This window comes from Syngnathus leptorhynchus, chromosome 14 (assembly GCF_054491065.1).
Source record: "Syngnathus leptorhynchus isolate UIUO chromosome 14, UIUO_Slep, whole genome shotgun sequence".
Lineage (NCBI taxonomy): Eukaryota > Metazoa > Chordata > Actinopteri > Syngnathiformes > Syngnathidae > Syngnathus > Syngnathus leptorhynchus.
Genome location: NC_141208.1, coordinates 3,567,481 through 3,583,268, shown reverse-complemented (window position 1 = coordinate 3,583,268; position 15,788 = coordinate 3,567,481). Strand labels below are relative to the sequence as shown.

General features: G+C 53.6%; 4 protein-coding genes across 17 annotated transcripts; 2 read left to right on the top strand and 2 right to left on the bottom strand.

The window, feature by feature from the left end:
• The first annotated feature begins 314 nt into the window (after positions 1 to 314).
• LOC147046061 (uncharacterized) lies at positions 315 to 4,565 on the top strand. 7 transcript variants are annotated; one of them, XM_085930824.1, is made up of 10 exons: positions 315 to 536; positions 1,177 to 1,237; positions 1,619 to 1,712; positions 2,233 to 2,316; positions 2,372 to 2,592; positions 2,658 to 2,871; positions 3,117 to 3,218; positions 3,298 to 3,399; positions 3,463 to 3,684; positions 3,841 to 4,565. In XM_085930824.1, exons 2-10 carry the CDS (start codon positions 1,212 to 1,214, stop codon positions 3,874 to 3,876), a joined length of 1,101 nt encoding a protein of 366 aa, XP_085786950.1. In that variant the 5' UTR covers positions 315 to 536; positions 1,177 to 1,211; the 3' UTR covers positions 3,877 to 4,565. The 7 variants fall into 7 exon arrangements, with proteins under 7 accessions (XP_085786950.1, XP_085786947.1, XP_085786949.1 ...); XM_085930821.1 differs by having other exon boundaries at positions 1,173 to 1,237; XM_085930823.1 differs by having other exon boundaries at positions 1,153 to 1,237.
• Positions 4,250 to 7,659, bottom strand: adhfe1 (alcohol dehydrogenase iron containing 1). 2 transcript variants are annotated; one of them, XM_085930816.1, is made up of 14 exons: positions 7,555 to 7,659; positions 6,868 to 6,905; positions 6,676 to 6,716; positions 6,554 to 6,607; positions 6,323 to 6,477; positions 6,066 to 6,262; positions 5,919 to 5,996; positions 5,708 to 5,813; positions 5,488 to 5,640; positions 5,318 to 5,416; positions 5,176 to 5,254; positions 5,010 to 5,106; positions 4,780 to 4,937; positions 4,250 to 4,704 (listed from the first exon to the last, which is right to left on the bottom strand). In XM_085930816.1, exons 1-14 carry the CDS (start codon positions 7,608 to 7,610, stop codon positions 4,621 to 4,623), a joined length of 1,395 nt encoding a protein of 464 aa, XP_085786942.1. In that variant the 5' UTR covers positions 7,611 to 7,659; the 3' UTR covers positions 4,250 to 4,620. The 2 variants fall into 2 exon arrangements, with proteins under 2 accessions (XP_085786942.1, XP_085786943.1); XM_085930817.1 differs by lacking the exon at positions 7,555 to 7,659 and adding an exon at positions 7,037 to 7,494.
• Positions 7,245 to 10,005, top strand: tmub1 (transmembrane and ubiquitin-like domain containing 1). 3 transcript variants are annotated; one of them, XM_085930830.1, is made up of 3 exons: positions 7,245 to 7,345; positions 8,880 to 9,203; positions 9,493 to 10,005. In XM_085930830.1, the coding sequence occupies exons 2-3, from the start codon at positions 8,908 to 8,910 to the stop codon at positions 9,857 to 9,859; spliced, it is 663 nt and encodes a 220-aa protein (XP_085786956.1). In that variant the 5' UTR covers positions 7,245 to 7,345; positions 8,880 to 8,907; the 3' UTR covers positions 9,860 to 10,005. The 3 variants fall into 3 exon arrangements, with proteins under 3 accessions (XP_085786956.1, XP_085786955.1, XP_085786954.1); XM_085930829.1 differs by lacking the exon at positions 7,245 to 7,345 and adding an exon at positions 7,513 to 8,136; XM_085930828.1 differs by lacking the exon at positions 7,245 to 7,345 and having other exon boundaries at positions 8,158 to 9,203.
• LOC147046058 (dynein axonemal heavy chain 17-like) lies at positions 8,593 to 15,758 on the bottom strand. 5 transcript variants are annotated; one of them, XM_085930812.1, is made up of 22 exons: positions 15,400 to 15,758; positions 15,148 to 15,323; positions 14,893 to 15,079; positions 14,708 to 14,807; positions 14,563 to 14,648; positions 14,369 to 14,494; positions 14,033 to 14,179; positions 13,736 to 13,822; positions 13,504 to 13,668; positions 13,063 to 13,427; positions 12,787 to 12,988; positions 12,516 to 12,662; positions 12,351 to 12,456; positions 12,174 to 12,277; positions 11,982 to 12,101; positions 11,695 to 11,841; positions 11,428 to 11,601; positions 11,128 to 11,364; positions 10,881 to 11,050; positions 10,670 to 10,805; positions 10,209 to 10,238; positions 9,889 to 9,941 (listed from the first exon to the last, which is right to left on the bottom strand). In XM_085930812.1, the coding sequence occupies exons 1-21, from the start codon at positions 15,739 to 15,741 to the stop codon at positions 10,221 to 10,223; spliced, it is 3,342 nt and encodes a 1,113-aa protein (XP_085786938.1). In that variant the 5' UTR covers positions 15,742 to 15,758; the 3' UTR covers positions 9,889 to 9,941; positions 10,209 to 10,220. The 5 variants fall into 5 exon arrangements, 3 of the variants coding, with proteins under 3 accessions (XP_085786936.1, XP_085786938.1, XP_085786937.1); XR_015068251.1 differs by lacking the exon at positions 10,209 to 10,238 and having other exon boundaries at positions 8,593 to 9,941; positions 10,605 to 10,805; XM_085930810.1 differs by lacking the exon at positions 10,209 to 10,238 and having other exon boundaries at positions 8,593 to 9,941.
• Between the last annotated feature and the right edge of the window lie 30 nt (positions 15,759 to 15,788).

Sequence of the window (15,788 nt, the reverse complement as noted above, 5' to 3'; positions counted from 1 at the left end):
TAAGGATCGCAGGTTAACAGTACTAAAGAGAACCTTAGAGAAGGGAAACCCAGTAAAAGCAAGAGAAAGGTTACAGCGATATAACGGCACAGCTATAGAGCTAAACATTTCCGTAAGATGAGATCACTGAATATGAGTGACAAAATGTTCCGAACGTAGTGACTGCTCGGTATCAGTGCATGTCACAATTTCCTATTGCTATTGAGCATGACATGTCGTTTGGAGATGAGAAATAAAACGAAGCGGGGGGCGGAGGGGGGGGGGGACTTTTTCTCAACTATTTCGTCATAAAGCCAAGGTGAGGTATAAAGAGTGACGTCATAGCGATGGCGGCCAATGGGCAAGCGCCTCTTTGATCGGGCGGGGAGTTGGAGGCCAGCTGTTAGACGTCGGCGGCGGCTACGGACGGACGGACGGACGATCAACATTCGATTGGAGCGCCAAACAACGTCGCTTCGATCACTTGCGCAAAACATAGTTTAGCTCTTTTGCTTATTTTAGCTTAGCTTAACCTCTCAATCATTAGAAACTTTCAGGTGAGTTAGCGGTCGTCAAACACCCTCTACATCACTTTCAAATTAATCGCGGCCATTAACTACAAAGAGCTCGTTTTACGTATTTCGTAGGATGGAACGCAGCAAAGCTTGATCATTTTGTGATAATTGACACGCTTTTACTGCGAACGTTTAAAATGTGCTTTGTTTTTCGTGTGACAGTAACCAGTACTACTACAGTATACTGTGTGTGTGTATATAAATATACATATATACACATACACACGCATATATATTTATATGCCAATATATATATATATATATATATATGTGTGTGTGTGTGTGTGTGTAATTATAATGTATATAATAGCTCCTATATATATATATATATATATATATATATATATATATATATATATATATATATATATATATATATGTATATATGTAAATGTATATATATGTGTGTAGGTAGATAGATAGATAGATAGATAGATAGATAGATAGATAGATAGATAGATAGATAGATAGATAGATAGATAGATAGATAGATAGATAGATAGATAGATAGATAGATAGATAGATGTTCACGTCGAAGGGCGCCCGGCCCAAGTGCGTCAATGATGTCGTTCTTGTTTTCACCGACATGGTCTCCGAGTGTTTTGATGTGGTTGTCAGGCAGGCAAACCCACTTGGAGCGTCGCCAGCAGACGCACGATGAGCGGCCGAAGCCACAGATCCAGGTCAGACCTCACGCGCACGCCGCACACCCACCGGCACCGGTGCTTCCCAACCTTTGTTCAAACCAAGCGAGCTCACATTGACAGTGGAAATGTGACACGGCATGGCACCAAATCCAAAAGTCATCTTGGCGGGCTCCCGAGTAGCGTCGGTGGAAAATTTGCATGAACGTCAACAGAAAGTTCAGTCGTCTTGTTCAGCCTGCCTGTAAACCAAATGGATGAACAAAGACGCAAACATTCAGCAAGTCGTGCGGCACGCATGCCCCGCCACCGTCGTCAGTGCGCATCACGTGTCTTGCCTTGCCGTGTCTTGTCTTGTGTTGTCTTGCCGTGTCTTGTCTTGTCTTGTCTTGCCGTGCCTTGTCTCGTCTCGTGTGCCAGCACCAAGCGATGCTGCTGCTGCTTGCCGGCCAAAGATGAGCGCGGACGATTTGCCAGATTGACTCCAGTCAAGTCGGAATGGGTGAAAGAGGAGGCAAGTCCGCTCGCTCGTCTCCTTCAATGAGCAGAACTGGCAAGTGCGACTTGTGTTGTGCCAACGCGGAAGAGCTGCCGCTTAACTGAAATGGGACAAATGGTGACCGAAGAGGGAAAAAAACCTAAATTGGGCGAATTGGAGGAAGGTGACCACTCAATCCAAATCTTTTGAATGCAGAAGAAATCGGTTGAGTAACGAAGAAGCCTCATTGGACAACGCCATTAGGGAACGAGGCGATTTCGGCCACGTGTGATTTTTACTTGGCAACCACCCCTCACGTTAATGGTACCTGGCACTTGAGCAGGACTTTCACAGAGGCAAATTGTAAAAATCCTTGAAAATTTTGGGGATAGAAAAAAAATTCACAACCCCCACTGTTGGACAGTCCAAATGCTGCGGTTACCAGGGGCAACGCTGACCGACTCTTTGTACCCGAAGGAGCTCTTGGGCGTTGGCTCAGCGACGGAGGCTCGCCTCTGCAGAAGGGCTATACTAACTCAGACTTGGCCTTGGACAGGGCGAGGCTTCGGTGGCTGAGTGGACGCAGGAGAAGTGTGTGGAGCCGGTGAAAGGCCCGTGGACGCTGGAGGAGGATGAGCGGGTAAGTGAGCGCGCTCCCGACCCTGGGCCCGGCGCGTGACCCTGACGCGTGGCAGGTGGTGGAGTTGGTGCGCAAGTTTGGCAAGAAGCACTGGTCGCTGATCGCCAAGCACATGCGCAGCCGCAATGGCAAGCAGTGCCGCGAGCGCTGGCTCAACCACCTCAACCCCAAAGTCATCAAGAGCCGCTGGACGCCTGAGGAGGACCGCATCATCTGCCAGGCACAGCGCCTGCTAGGCAACCGCTGGGCACACATTTCAAAGCTACTGCCCGGCAGGTAGGCGCCCCGCCCACACGGCCCCACCCCGCTTGCTGTCGTCTTTCACGTGCGCATCTCCTCAGGCCTGACAATGCTATCAAAAACCGCTGGAACTCCACCCTGAAGAGGAAGGTGCAGAAGGAGAGCCCTCGCAAGATCCTCCACCGGCACCCAGACTCGGGCGCGCACCGCACCACCTCCTCCAGCTCCTCCTCGTCCAGCTCGTCTTCGTCGGCCGCCTCTTCGTCCTCGTCTTCCGCCGGACAGGCGGCTTTCAAGGGCGACGCGGCTGGCGAGGTGCCCACCACGCACACGCCACATAGAGCACGGAACCACACGTGGCCAGCAGAAAGCTGGCGCTGACTTTGAAAGGTCTCTCTGAGTTTGGTCGGTAGCCGACGTATACCGCGGCACGTATAGCTGTAAGAACTTTGAACGCACAACGATCGCAGTCCAACGTAGACCCCAAACATGGGACCTGTCCATTATGGAGCTTGCGCGCGAGTTCCTAACCTGTCTGTGATGTCACATTGACACTGTAGGAACACTTGATGAGTAGCGAGATTCTCAACATGCTGACCGATTGGAGCCCCGCCCACAGTGGCGAGCACAAGGACCGAGCCGCCGTCTTCTCGCGCTCGGAGGTAAGTGTTCGTGGATGGCCTTCTCAGAATTAGAGGTCTGGCCTGGCCCAGCCGGTGATGGGCTGCGTTTGCCTTTCAGGACCATCTCATGAGCAGCGAAATCCTCAACATGCTGAGCGAATGGAGCCCCTCCCACAGCGCCGAGCACAATGCCCGAGCTGCCGTCATGGCTCCCTCCGAGGTGAACTGCCGTCCTCGCCGCCTGTCCGGCCGGCCCGCAAAGCCTGACTTGATTTGTGTTCAGCTGTTGAGTCCGGGCGGTGGCGCCGAGGCTTCCTTCAAGGAGGAAAGCCTGGCGAGCGGCGGGCATCAAGGCGGGGCGCCCCGGGCCTCGCACGGCCGCGCGGCGGACAGCGGCGAGTTACTGTGTTTCCCGCTGGTGGGTCAGGAAGTGTGGTGGTGCCTGCAGCCCACCGACGGCGCCGACGTGGGCGAAACGCTGAGGATCAAAAGCGAACCGTTTGAGGTAAGCGTTACACGCAAAACGTGTCGTGTCAATCCCAGGTCGTCGGGGGGGGGCGCCAGGCCCAAACTTTTGTGAGAACACGGAGAAGGATGATTCAAAGAAAAAGTGGATTTCGAAATGGATTGACGATTCCTTTTTTTTTTGCTGTGTCCGCAGAGAAATGCAGTGGGTGGAGCCTGTGAATCAATATGAAGCTTCCTATCACATCTGTTTCTTGTCCCCTTTTACAACTTATGCTCATCTGCTTTTGGAGATGTGCAGAAGTAAGACTTTGCATCGATGGAGATCTACGTCTGTATGGGTATGCGGTGGCAGCGAGCGAGAGCACTTTTAGTTGGAAACTTCTGTTTTTTGATTGATTTCTTGGGCAGGAATAGCACTTGAATGCACTTGAACAGCTTTACTTGGGAAACGTGCCATGTTCATTGCGTCTATTTTATTGATTGATTTCTTGGGCAGGAACGGCACTTGAATGCACAAGAATTTTGCACTCGGTTATTGACATAAAGTCCAACGATTGATTGGATTTCGGCACTTTTGAAGTTGATTTTCAATGAAGCCGCACACCTTTTGAACATTTTATTGAGCATCAAAGACAACTTTGTGATTTGTCGACGAATGCAACTACTGATTTGACATCTTTCTTGATGATTTAGTCTGTCTTCTTTTAACGACTTGCATATTTACTTAAGCGCAATCGGTTTGCGTCACCCGCTGATGAAAAGTTTCGATGAGACACTTGTGAACGAGAGCCGATGGACCGACGTGTCTCTGTCTTATTTCACTTCAGAGCCCAGTTGCGATTTGACGAATCGTCAAACCTTTGTATCAAATATTTCTGAATAAAAAAAAACAAATCCAGAAAATCAGTGCCACTAGCGTTCACCTGGCCGCTTTGTACCTTCACGTTTGGCACGTGACAGAAAGGAAGCCGTGTCAGTAGAGTTTCATGGAGGCCTCGAACAGACGCGTCAAGTCGTCCTCGCTGTGCTCACGGGGACTAAGTTTGGTCACGCGCTCCTAAAAACACATGCAAAGGTTGTCGCCAAGAGCAGACAGGAGAGGGAGGAGTCAATCTTAAAACGAGCGCGCCACCTGCGGGATGGTTCCTCGGACCAGCGCAGGCACGTCATCTTGCCGGTACCCGACGGCGGCGAGGCCGTCCTCCACCTTCAGCTCAAACAGGAAGTGACGCAAGGCGTCGGCCAGCACGGCGCCCGCGTCCGCTCGCTTGGCACGGCTGATGTCAGCGCCTTGAAGCGAGGCCACACGCAGGTTAGCAATTCCGGCCAACGCCACATTGAGAGCACCTGATTTGTACATACCAAGGATTTCAGCAGCCTCAAGGTGGCGCTCCGGACACGCGGGAGCCGTGAAGCCGAACACCGCCGGTGCGGTCAGGACCACCGAAAGGCCGTGAGGCTGATGCACACATGTACGTCGGACGTCAGAATGCAACTGGTGCACGTTAATTGGAGGGGGGACACTCACCACCAGGGGGTGCTCCACATTGTAGCCATCAGCTTTGTGCGTCTTGACGTTTCCAGCAATGGGATAGGACATACCGTGACTGGAATGGGACAGGACATTGGGCCACTGCGCCACACCAAGGCGCTCGCAAACAAACACTCACCAAAGATGGACACCGGCGTTTCCGAAGCCGATGCCGGCAAAAACACTGGCGAGGTGCATGCTGGAGCGAGCTTCCGCATCCTCCGGGTCGTCGACCGCCCTGCCGAGCATGACCGCAGTTGAAGAGTACCATGCCATTTGAGATGCCAATGCCGCATCATCTTGTCTTACCGTTTCATGTACTTGGCGACCTGTCGCAGGGCGTGCTTCGCCCACACGTCGCTGATGGGATTGCTGCCTTGGTAGGCGGGCCTGTTGAGGGGATTGGGGGGGCAGGGGGCCCGCTGGTGATACGGCAGGGCAGTATAAGACTCCAGGGCGTGGCTGCGACAAAGGACAGCATGGTCAGAGCATCTGCTCGGCAGCTGCAGGCGAGCAAGCGACCGCTTACCAGAGGACGTCAAAGCCGCTGTTGGCAGCGACCCTGCTGGGCATGCTCAGGGTGTGAAGGGGGTCCACCACGCCCAAGGTGGGGCGCAGGGTCCGGCTGGCGATGCCTCAACGCACAAAAAGCCTCAGTGATCAATAGAGGCCGCTCGAAGGGACTTTCCCAATTTGTTTTCGAGCATTTAGACTCGGTTGGAGCAACTGGCGCCTCTTACCTGTTTTGGCCTTCAGAGGCTCGTAGTCAAAGATGGCCACCCCCGTTGTCTCGCTGCCGGTGCCGGCGGTCGTCGGGACTGGGCGGGGGGGTTGGAAATTAACGGTGCCCAGACGGCAAGAGTTCAGCATCAACTATTGCCGCTTACCTGCAATGAGCGGTTTCAAAGCGCCGGTGATCGGCTTCCCTTTGCCGATGGGAGCGTTGACAAAGTCCAGAAAGTCGGCGTCGGGGTGACAAGAGTACAGATTGGCCGCCTTGCAGGTGTCAATCACGGAGCCGCCACCCACCGCCACAAACGCGTCGAAGGCGCCCTTCTTGGCGAACGCGATGGCGTCTTTGAAACTGCGAATCAACGACGGCTAGGTGAGCAGGATACCGGGAGCGGGGTGGGGCTCGTCTCACCTGCCATCAGTGGGCTCCACGCGAACGCCCTCGTACATTTGGTACGGCACGCCGCTCCCGGCCAGCGACTCCAGCACCGCTTTGACGGGCGGGAGGCGGGACAAGTTTGCGTCGGTCATCACGCACACGTTCCGAGCGCCCAAGTTCTGCAGGTCCTGCAACGTGAAAAGCAAGCGCCACTTTTGCCAACGTAGCGGACCGATCGTTAGAGGATCATTCGGCGGCGCTTACCATGCCGATCTCCCTGCTGACCCCCTCTCCGTATCGGATGTTGGAAGCGGCCATCTTCGAGGAAAACGCACGGCCGTGACGATGAGTGACTGAAGCGTGCTTTTGAAGGCATCGCACGTTACCTCAAAAGCGTAGTCCGTCCCGCGCCGGCCACTTGGCACCACTGCCAACAAAGACGTCAGGGATCAGCAAATGTTAGTTAGTTCAGTAATTAATTATTCAATTAATTGAATTAGGATCATAAAGTAATGATCTAATGAGTTCATTCGTTTGTCCCAGTCCGTCCATTTTATTTTTATTACTTTACAACTTACCTTGATGGAAAGTGTTGGAGTGAGCAGGACACCTGCACCTGTACGCACACACATATGCACAACATGATCACGTGCATGTTGCCATGGGTTTTCCACCTCAGACGGAATTTCCGACGCGACTCGACTTGTCCATTCATACACAACACGTAACAAAATAAATCCCCCTCACAATATTTATGAACACGTCTTGTAAACAAGCACTGGAGTCAAGCTACGTGCTAATGATTTTAATGCATTTAACACATGATTGTGTTGTTTTCCAACAATTAAAGAGCACCTTCGATGCAATTTAGCGCACCCACAAGAAGTGAAAACATAGAGCGCACAGCTCCAAAATTTGCAGAGACTGACGCTAATCCTATGAAAACATGTGCATCATAGACACGTGGCGTGGGGGGCGTGGAATCACGAGTGGCAGCTGAACTTTGGAAGGCTTGCAAGTTGGAACTACCCGCCAGAGACAGCGCTTTCTGGGAACGTAGGAACTAAAATGAAAACTTGACACCTATATACGGCAGAGTCATGACATTGGATGGTTTTAGAATTGATGCCTGTGACAAATCTATACCTAAATAACCATTTGTGACAGTACAGTGCACTAAAAGTGATTTAAGGGCGATCGATTTAGCCACGCGTTTGCGTTGCATGCTCGCTCGCGTTCATCCGTATGAGTTGTTTTGTAATTACGTGGCTCGCTCGAGCTGCATCAGCAGACGAACCACTCGATCCCGTGCCACCGCCATCTTTGCTGCAGACGCTGCACAGTCCACAGTGCGCACAAATATCCGCTGACGTCACCACCATCTTTTCAAAATAAACGTCCATCGTGTACTTTTACAGTGCTTTTACGCTCCTTCCCCAAATCACAAAAAAAAATGTTTATTTTTTTTGGGGTGGGTCGGGGGTCAAAATGTGTTGAATTTTCTGCTGCACATCTTTACGCCGACTCAAATATTCACCTGTGGCAGAAGTGAGGCGCACGTCTTTATTCCATGACTGTCTGCCAACAACTGTGGCTAGACAGTCATCAAAGCAATAAAGACGGCAAGGGACAACATAACACTCCTATAGAGGTCAAATATATCAAATATAAAAAGGGACACTGACGTTGACATTGTTTTGTTTGACGCTTCAACGAAGCGGCCACCAGGGGGCAGCGGATGACAACACCATAGAAGAAGACAAGGCAAAAGCGTTGGGGGTGACGCCAAGCTATTAGCACGATTAGCTTTAAGGCTAACAGTTATTATGACGCCTAGAACCTGAACAGTAAGTAGTTCATTGCTTCTTGCACACGCGCTAACGAGATCCCGATTTAAAATTGGATTTGAGGGCAGAGAGTTGCCGTTTTCCGGTTACTTTTGCTTCACTTCCGGCCGGCCCGCTAGGTGACGCGATTAGCGGTTAGCATGTAGCTATGAGCATTTTGCGTGATCATGACGTCAGTGGGTATCCGAGGAAACTGACAAACTTGGCCCGCAAGCTGACTGACGACACTTCGAATCGCAACGAGTCGCAGGAAGTCGCGTCAAATGCTTTCCGAAGTCTGCCATTCCCAGTCCGAGCTCTGCTCACTGTTCTTTTAGAGCTGGGGGATCTGGTTGGACTTATTTTAAGGGTGGGGGACAGCAAAAAGCCATCACTCATGACACCCAGAAGCATCGTGGAGGTGCTTGCGTTTAGGGTAGTAAATAATAAATGAAGAAACAAATAACCAATCAGGAAATGGACCAACAATTTATGTTTGCATTTTGCTGTTTGCACAAAGAGTTTTTTTCTCACTGGGTAATCGAAAAGAACATTCTGAAAAATGCAAATAAGCAGTTGATGGGCTCAAATAGACAGGGGACTTGATGTTTAGCGTTGCACTTGAAGCTAAAAAATTTAAGTTATGAGAAGCAATGACATTTGCCAAATGGCGGGGGGGCAGCCAAGACGAGCAACGGCGCAAGAGTGTATCAAAACGCCGAGTCGGGTCAGAAAATCAAACGTATGCGCCCCCTACCCTTCAGGTGCCGTGCGATCGGCTGCTGGGCGGCGATGGCTTTGATCGAGGGCGTGGGCGATGAGGTGACGCTCCTGCTGGTTGCGCTGATGGCGGTGGCCGTGCTGCTGCTGGCCTGGGCCTCCACCCGCACCTCGGAGCCACCGCACCCGCTCCGCCCCGCCTCTCCTCGGGCCGCCTCTCCTACAGACCAGCCCCCCGCCTCCACCACAGAAGGGCCAGCGCCTGACGGTGACTTCCAGAGGAACATGGTGCTCAGACTCAAGTTCCTCAATGACACGGAGAGAACGGCGCACGTCAAGCCCCAGGACACCATCGGCTACATCAAGAGGTAATTCGCTCGCTCGCTAGCCGTCTCCATTTGGTATCTCCCTCGATTTATATCTATCATCGATATCGCTTGTGGCCACCGCCAAGTTTTTAATTCAAAATAGCAGTGGATTGTAAAGTGGAACTTCAAAAGGATCCTTAAGTGCAAGGTCAAGAAATAAAGTGCTTTCCCGAAGCCGTCCCAAAGAGGTCCCGCAGCTTTTTTTTGTCTCTCATGCTCTGGGCTGCGAGTGGCAGCGTTTGCTTTTGGCAAGTCCCAATCACTCTCACGTCGCCTTTTCCGTCGGCAGGACCTACTTTGCGGGCCAGGAGCGGCACGTACGTCTCATCTACCAAGGTCAGCTGCTGCAGGACGACGGCGCCACGCTGGAGACGCTTCACCTGGCGCACAACTGCGTGCTGCACTGTCACGTCTCCTCGCAGCGCACGGCAGCGGTGCCGGATCCGCCCGGGGGGGCAGTAGGGACGGGTATCGCGCGGGTTCGGGCAACGCTGAACGCCGGCGGACTGATGGTGCCGCTGCTGGGGCTGGCGCTGGCCGTGCTGTGGTACTGCCAGATCCAGTACCGCCACCTGTTCACGGCGCCGGCGTCCGCCTTGCTGCTGGGCCTCACCGTCTTCCTCAGCCTGCTGGCCTTCGGCGCGTACCGCCACTAGACACTGGCGCTCCTTCCGGACCGCGTCCTCATCTTTTTTGTGCCTCTTCCGTGTCGGTTCCCGCCACCAGATGGCCGCCCGTCTGGATGTTGACGAAAGAAATTCTATTAAATCATTTATTTACACTCTATGCTGTGATGTGTTTCTTAAAATTTGGGGCTTGTTTTGGGCTTTTTCTGTTTTGTTTTGTTTTTTTTTTTTAAGATCTGCCGCCGCTGAGTCCAAAGCTGATGACGTCGCCGTCGATGACGGTGAGGTGCATTGTGGGTAATATGTAGGTGGCAGTCCTTTGAAGAGTAATGCCACTACAGTCATGTGACTTTAAAAACAGCAGCGGCGATCATGTGACCTGCTCTTTAATTCATCTCACGACGTCGCTCTGAAACACATCACAACATGGATGGACATCAAGTGCTTTGTTGACAACAAGCATTCCAGCAAATACACACGGCCACGCACAAAAACACAAATGGGGAGCCTCCTTGCGTAGCGTACTCAACTAGCGTACTCAACTAGCGTACTCAACTAGCGTACTCAACTAGCGTACTCAACTAGCGTACTCAACTAGCGTACTCAACTGTGGCCAGCCCAAAAGGTGCAGCTGCAACATCCCCTGAAAGCTTTGCCACTTTTATTTCAGCATGCACATGAAGAATAGACCAAGTTTGCCAATGGATTGACTTGGTTTCCCCATTTTTGATGGGGCGGGGGGGGCATTTGAGGCGGGCTGTGTAGACTTTTGCACCTTTTCCCCCTCCTGGGAATGAAGAGTGACGGATTCCCAAGAGCACGGCAATGTCACCATCCCACCTGCAGCAGCGTGACGATTTCAGGTACTTCCACGTTGACCGTCTCCAGGAGCATGATGGTGTCCGTCAGGGGGAAGCTGCGCCCCGAAGACTTGTCTCCTTCTTCTTCGTCGTCATCAAAGTTGCGCCGGGACATGCTGAACAAAACGCGTGCGCCATCGATTTGAGACTCATTGATTGACCTTCCGAGCCAGGGCGGCCTTGCGCTTTACTTGTGGCGGACTAGCTTGAGGAGGTGCTGCGTGTACAAGCTGATCCAATTGTTGATGAAGAGGTGAAGGCCATCTTTGAAAGGTTGGAGGTCGACCTGCAGCCAGCCATGGACCAGGTCGTAGTCCTCCAGCCCGTTCAGCTCCGAGAGCTGCATCTGAAGGCCGTTGATCTGTGGGTGCCCCCCCCCAAAAAAAGGCACTGAGAATGACCTCTCAAAGAAAGCAACGGGAAGTGAGAGGGAAGCACCTCTCGTTGAAAGTCGGCCAGCGTGGGCGGGGCCTCGTCCACATCCTCTTCGCCCTCCTTCAGCCTCCTGCCGTATGTGAGGAATTCTTGCATGACCCTACGTTTGTGACTCTGCCACAGCGGCGAGAAGCGGTCCAGTTTGGCCCTAAGGAGTTCTGCCTCCTCGTTGACCTCCTGCAAGTGCTGGATCACTTCCTCTTCCAGCTCAGCTATCTCGGCGTTGTCCCGCAGCGCCTCCTGTGGCCGCATAAAGAACGGCTCGTTCATGTGGCGACGCGCCAATTGGCAGTGGCGGCTCACCTGATAGTTCCCTTGGTGAGCGCCGGCCAGGCGGGGCGGCAGAGCGGCGGCCGCATTAATGTCAGCGATGAAGGACTTGATGACCTCGGTCAGGTCAGAGGTCAGGGACGGATCGAAGACGCTTCCCGTTGGCTGCAGCTGCAACGACACCTGCAGCAAGGCGCCCTTGGAACTCTGCACGCACATACACAGTCGCTTTCCTGAACGTTCAGCTCGCCAATGTCTCCAAGCACGATTGCATCAGGTCCTTGCATTCTTTGCACTCACCGTGGCCGACGTGTTCTGCGACAGGAAGTTGAGCGAGCATAGCAGCATCTGCAGGACGCCGTCCTGCACCACCTGGTCCACGTGCTCCAGGTAGGCCAACCACTCGGGCGACGATTTGTCGTTCACGCCGTAGCGGACCGAACTCTCCTGAGAACACCTCGTCATTGGGATTTCCGAAACAACAATAGCAACGCGGTCCAGGGGCCGCCAAAAGTTAACATCCCTTCTTAAAAAGGCGGACCCGTTTGGCCGACAGTCCAAGACTCCGCCCCTCGGCCTGACCTTACCTCGATCAGACGAATGACCTCCTCGCTGTCCTCCCGCACACGTGTGTAGCTCTGTTCCGTAGCTACACCCCTCTCCAGGAAGTCTCCCGAGCGACTGAGCAGGGAAAGTGCCCCCCAGCCCTTGGGACGGGGCGAACGTTACGAGCTAGCACAAAGTCGCTCGTGGGCAAGAGGACGCTGGTATTGACCAACCTCCATGATGGTCAACAAGGCGGCCATGTTGGCTCGCGCTTCGTTCACGGAGGCAAAGAAGACCGCCAAGCTCTGCCTCTTCTGCTCTATCAATTCGTGGACACCTGAACACATACAATATGTATTTTCCAAACTCTTGAGCATGATCAATCACAAGTCATGTGACCTCCTCCTCACCGTTACTGGTCCAGGTGATTTTTTGTAGCTCCAACAGACTTCGCCTCTGTTCCTCCAGCTCATCTCTTATCAGAGGAAGCTCCACAGGCAAAGTCTTCCCCACCACCTGGACGGCCGGCCCGGCAGTCACAAAAAGCTTTGACCAGTGAGCCAGCGTGCACGTACCTCATTGTAGGAAGACACGATGTTGGTTAGATTCAGATAACTTTTGGTGATGTCTCGTTCGCTACGCAAAATTTCAGCAGTCTCGGGACGGAGCTCCAGATCCTTCTCCCAACGAGCCTCTTTGATGTCCTTCAGCAGCCCCACCAGCTGGACACACACAGCCGTGGAAAAAAAAAGGGAAAGCAAGCGCTCAATCGGGGAAGCCCGAGTTGCCTTTTGACACGCACAAAGTGGGCCACAATTGACAAGGCGAGATCTGTTGACAAAGAACCTTTTGTCCGCAGGGGATTCCCAAAACGCCGAGCTGCTCCTGCTGCCCCTTCCCCTCCTGGATTAGTGGAAGCTTAAGGACGACAGCGGCGTCTTCGTCCAGCTGGCGGCTCCACTCCTGACGCACGGAGCTTCGGATGTCCAGCAGCAGGTCGGCGATCTTCTGGAACTTGTGACGCACCGTCTCGCATGACTCCAAACACCTGAGCACGCAGCATGACGACCGTACATTGAACTGAGTTTGGTTTGCACGTGTGCGCTTCTACGTTGCCCTTACAGATGTTGGACAGTCTGGAAGTTTTGCAGAACATTGTGAGCCCTGAGCATGAGTTGCTTGGTCCATCTGAGGGTGACGGCCGGCGACGTTGTGAATTTGGATGAGACCTCTTTCTTGGCCTTAATCTTAACCAGCGCGTGCACCCTGTCCAGTTCCCGCAGGACCATGTCCACCAGCTTGGACAGCTGAGGACGTATCTGGTCCCGGATGGCGGGGCGCTGCAGCAGCGGCCCAAATATGCTGACCACCTTGACGGCGGCGGACGGCAGCGGGCATTCGTCAAGCGACCCTCGCAGGATGGACACCAGGCGAGCCTCCAGATGGGACACATGCTCCTGGAAGGAAGCGGCCTGCTGCGCAAAGCTCTGAGGGTGGCACAAGGGGCGGGAGTCAGCCCGATGGGTCGAACCCGCTCAGGAAGACCGCAGAAAGACCGCTTACTCCATCGGCGGGCTCGCTGGCGTCGCTCTTGCAGTCGGCCAGAACTTGCAGCTGGCGCAAGAAATCTCGGCACACGCCTTGCACGGCGCCCGTCCATATCCGCCCGCGCCCGCCGGCCACCACCACCTCCTCCAGCTGGAACTGAAGGCGCACGCGGAACACTTCCTGTTTGGGGAGACGCACAGGAAGGTCAACGTGGAGCAGCAATACCGGTGGGGAGGGTTGCGCTTGCCTGGATGCTTTGCAGGCGAATCAGGAAGTCATCCAAACGAGAGAAGACCAGATGAGATGGAAACTCCCAGCGGTGCAAACCACTGTCCTGCATACAAAGGCACAACACAAGATACTTTTGCTCAGCGCCTTCACTGTGTTCCCGAATGAAATAAATGAGGGGCAATTCAACACAAAGTTGTGTTGACCCCGAGCAAGTGAGCGGAGGAACGCATTCCAGTCAAACGACATCAAAGCATAAAGTCCGCCCGCTAACTCAAAGTTAGCCGCCATGATGACAGAGGCGGGGTTCTTGCACCTCCTGTTCCAGCAGCATCCTGTGGTGGATGTATTTGTCCTTGAGAGTTTGCAAGGTCAAGGTCACCACTCGGACATCATCCAGAACTTGCGCGGGATCCAAAAGCAGGCCATGCATCACTTCCTGTCCGTGCAAGAAGTCTCTGCTCTGCAACACGAGAACGCAAGGATGCTCGTCATCAGCATTTGCGTATTTTGCTATTATATTTTACAAGGTGAGCCATCGAGGTCAGCTTTTGTACTTGACGCATTTTATCTTGTTTTGATAAAACACCTGGACTGAAAACATGTCTCTCATGGTGTGATATCAGCGTTTCAGATCAGGGCGGTGGCATACTCGCTCAATGAAGAAGTTACAAATCTCCTCCAGGAGGACGACGATCCAGCAGGGCTTGCAGTGAAAGTGCGACCTGATCCACACCTGATGGACCTTCTCCATCACGGCGGCCATGTTGTCTCTCAGCTGTCACAAAAGCAACGCATCATGTTCATCATGTTCATAGTCATCGCGGGCGTCAGGTTATCGCTTACCTGCGAGTAATCCATCTGCTCCAGCTCCTCCACCTGATGCTGCAGAGGGGCAAGGTTGTCGTTGGCGTCCTGGGCCTCGGCCAGTCCTGAGGGCTGACAGGTTAGCTCAAGTCCGACCCAGCCCGGGTCGCCGGCTCCTTTTTACCTTTTTGGACATCGACACGAATCTCTTTCAGGGTGGCGCTGTAGGCCCCCTGAGCAGACTGAAGCAGGGACGCCAATTGCTGGGCGCTGTCACTCGACATCTGCGGGGTCACAACCAAAGTCGACGCGGTTCGTGTTAACGGGAGCGATGAACGTGACCCGGCTGATAATGGTCCATGTACTGACCTGCTGCAGGATGAGCTGCAGGTTCTGGAGTCTGTTGCTCCAGAAGTTGAACTCCTCCGACGGTGGCGCTTTGAATCCATCCAGGAGCGCCTGGGCCGGATTCCGCTGCAATAACTCCAACACCAGTCCAGCCCACTCGATGATGACCGACTCGCAGGCGTGCAGCAGCTTCACGTCGCACGTCTCCCTGTCTCGAGAAGAGAGCGTGAGCAACGTGACAAGTGGCCTCCCTCAGACTCGCCATTGCCTCCTGACCTGTCCTCGTCGTCTTGGAGACGTTTGGGAAGTGGCAGAAAAGTCCAGCCTTCCTTGCGAGCCTTCATGGCGAGAGCTTGGTTCTTGAGCCTCTCCATCAAGTTGAGCGTCTCCTCGGCCGCCCCCGGAGGCCAGCCGTCCTTGTTGGCCGGGTTGCTAAGCAACGGGCAGATGACCTAAGGGGACAAAGAGGGGGGGGCGGCGCCAGTGCCAGTTAGCGCCGGCCATACACATCGGCGGCGGCTAGCTTACCTCCTGAGTGAGCGCGGCGATGAAGGTGAGTACGTCCTCGGAGTAGAGCTCTTCCAGCAGCAGTACGTCGTCCATGTTATCGATGCTCACCATTTCTTGCTGCGCTTTGCCCAAGCAGACGACCTTACGGCCCTCCTCAGGAAAATCCGAGCTCAGGCAGCCGCTGCTGTCGGCGTTGACCCACGCGAAGACGTTGATCATCTCCTTGGTGTTGAAGAGGGTGTTCAAGTAGGCCTGGTGCTTCTTAGCGTTCAAAAAGTCCGGCCACTTCTCCTCTTCCAGATGCAGACTTTGCACCAGTAAAGGCCTCAAGAACTCCAGGCGCTTGTCGTCGGGTTCCATTTCTCCCCTTGTCCCCTCCTGGCCGGCCGGGACTTACCCACCCGCGG

Coding starts and splice junctions, on each gene's coding strand:
- adhfe1 (XM_085930816.1), bottom strand. CDS start 7,610: ATGGCGGTGGCACGGGATCGAGTGGTTCGTCTGCTGATGCAGCTCGAG. Junction 6,717..6,867: donor CTCCAACACTTTCCATCAAG/GTAAGTTGTAAA, acceptor CTTTGTTGGCAG/TGGTGCCAAGTGGCCGGCGC. Junction 6,608..6,675: donor GGACGGACTACGCTTTTGAG/GTAACGTGCGAT, acceptor TTTTCCTCGAAG/ATGGCCGCTTCCAACATCCG.
- LOC147046058 (XM_085930810.1), bottom strand. CDS start 15,741: ATGGAACCCGACGACAAGCGCCTGGAGTTCTTGAGGCCTTTACTGGTG. Junction 14,180..14,368: donor GTAACTTCTTCATTGAGCGA/GTATGCCACCGC, acceptor CTCGTGTTGCAG/AGCAGAGACTTCTTGCACGG. Junction 13,428..13,503: donor CCAGCGAGCCCGCCGATGGA/GTAAGCGGTCTT, acceptor TGCCACCCTCAG/AGCTTTGCGCAGCAGGCCGC.
- LOC147046061 (XM_085930820.1), top strand. CDS start 1,452: ATGGATGAACAAAGACGCAAACATTCAGCAAGTCGTGCGGCACGCATG. Junction 2,317..2,371: donor CGCTGGAGGAGGATGAGCGG/GTAAGTGAGCGC, acceptor GACGCGTGGCAG/GTGGTGGAGTTGGTGCGCAA. Junction 3,400..3,462: donor CCGTCATGGCTCCCTCCGAG/GTGAACTGCCGT, acceptor ATTTGTGTTCAG/CTGTTGAGTCCGGGCGGTGG.
- tmub1 (XM_085930828.1), top strand. CDS start 8,860: ATGCGCCCCCTACCCTTCAGGTGCCGTGCGATCGGCTGCTGGGCGGCG. Junction 9,204..9,492: donor ACCATCGGCTACATCAAGAG/GTAATTCGCTCG, acceptor TTCCGTCGGCAG/GACCTACTTTGCGGGCCAGG.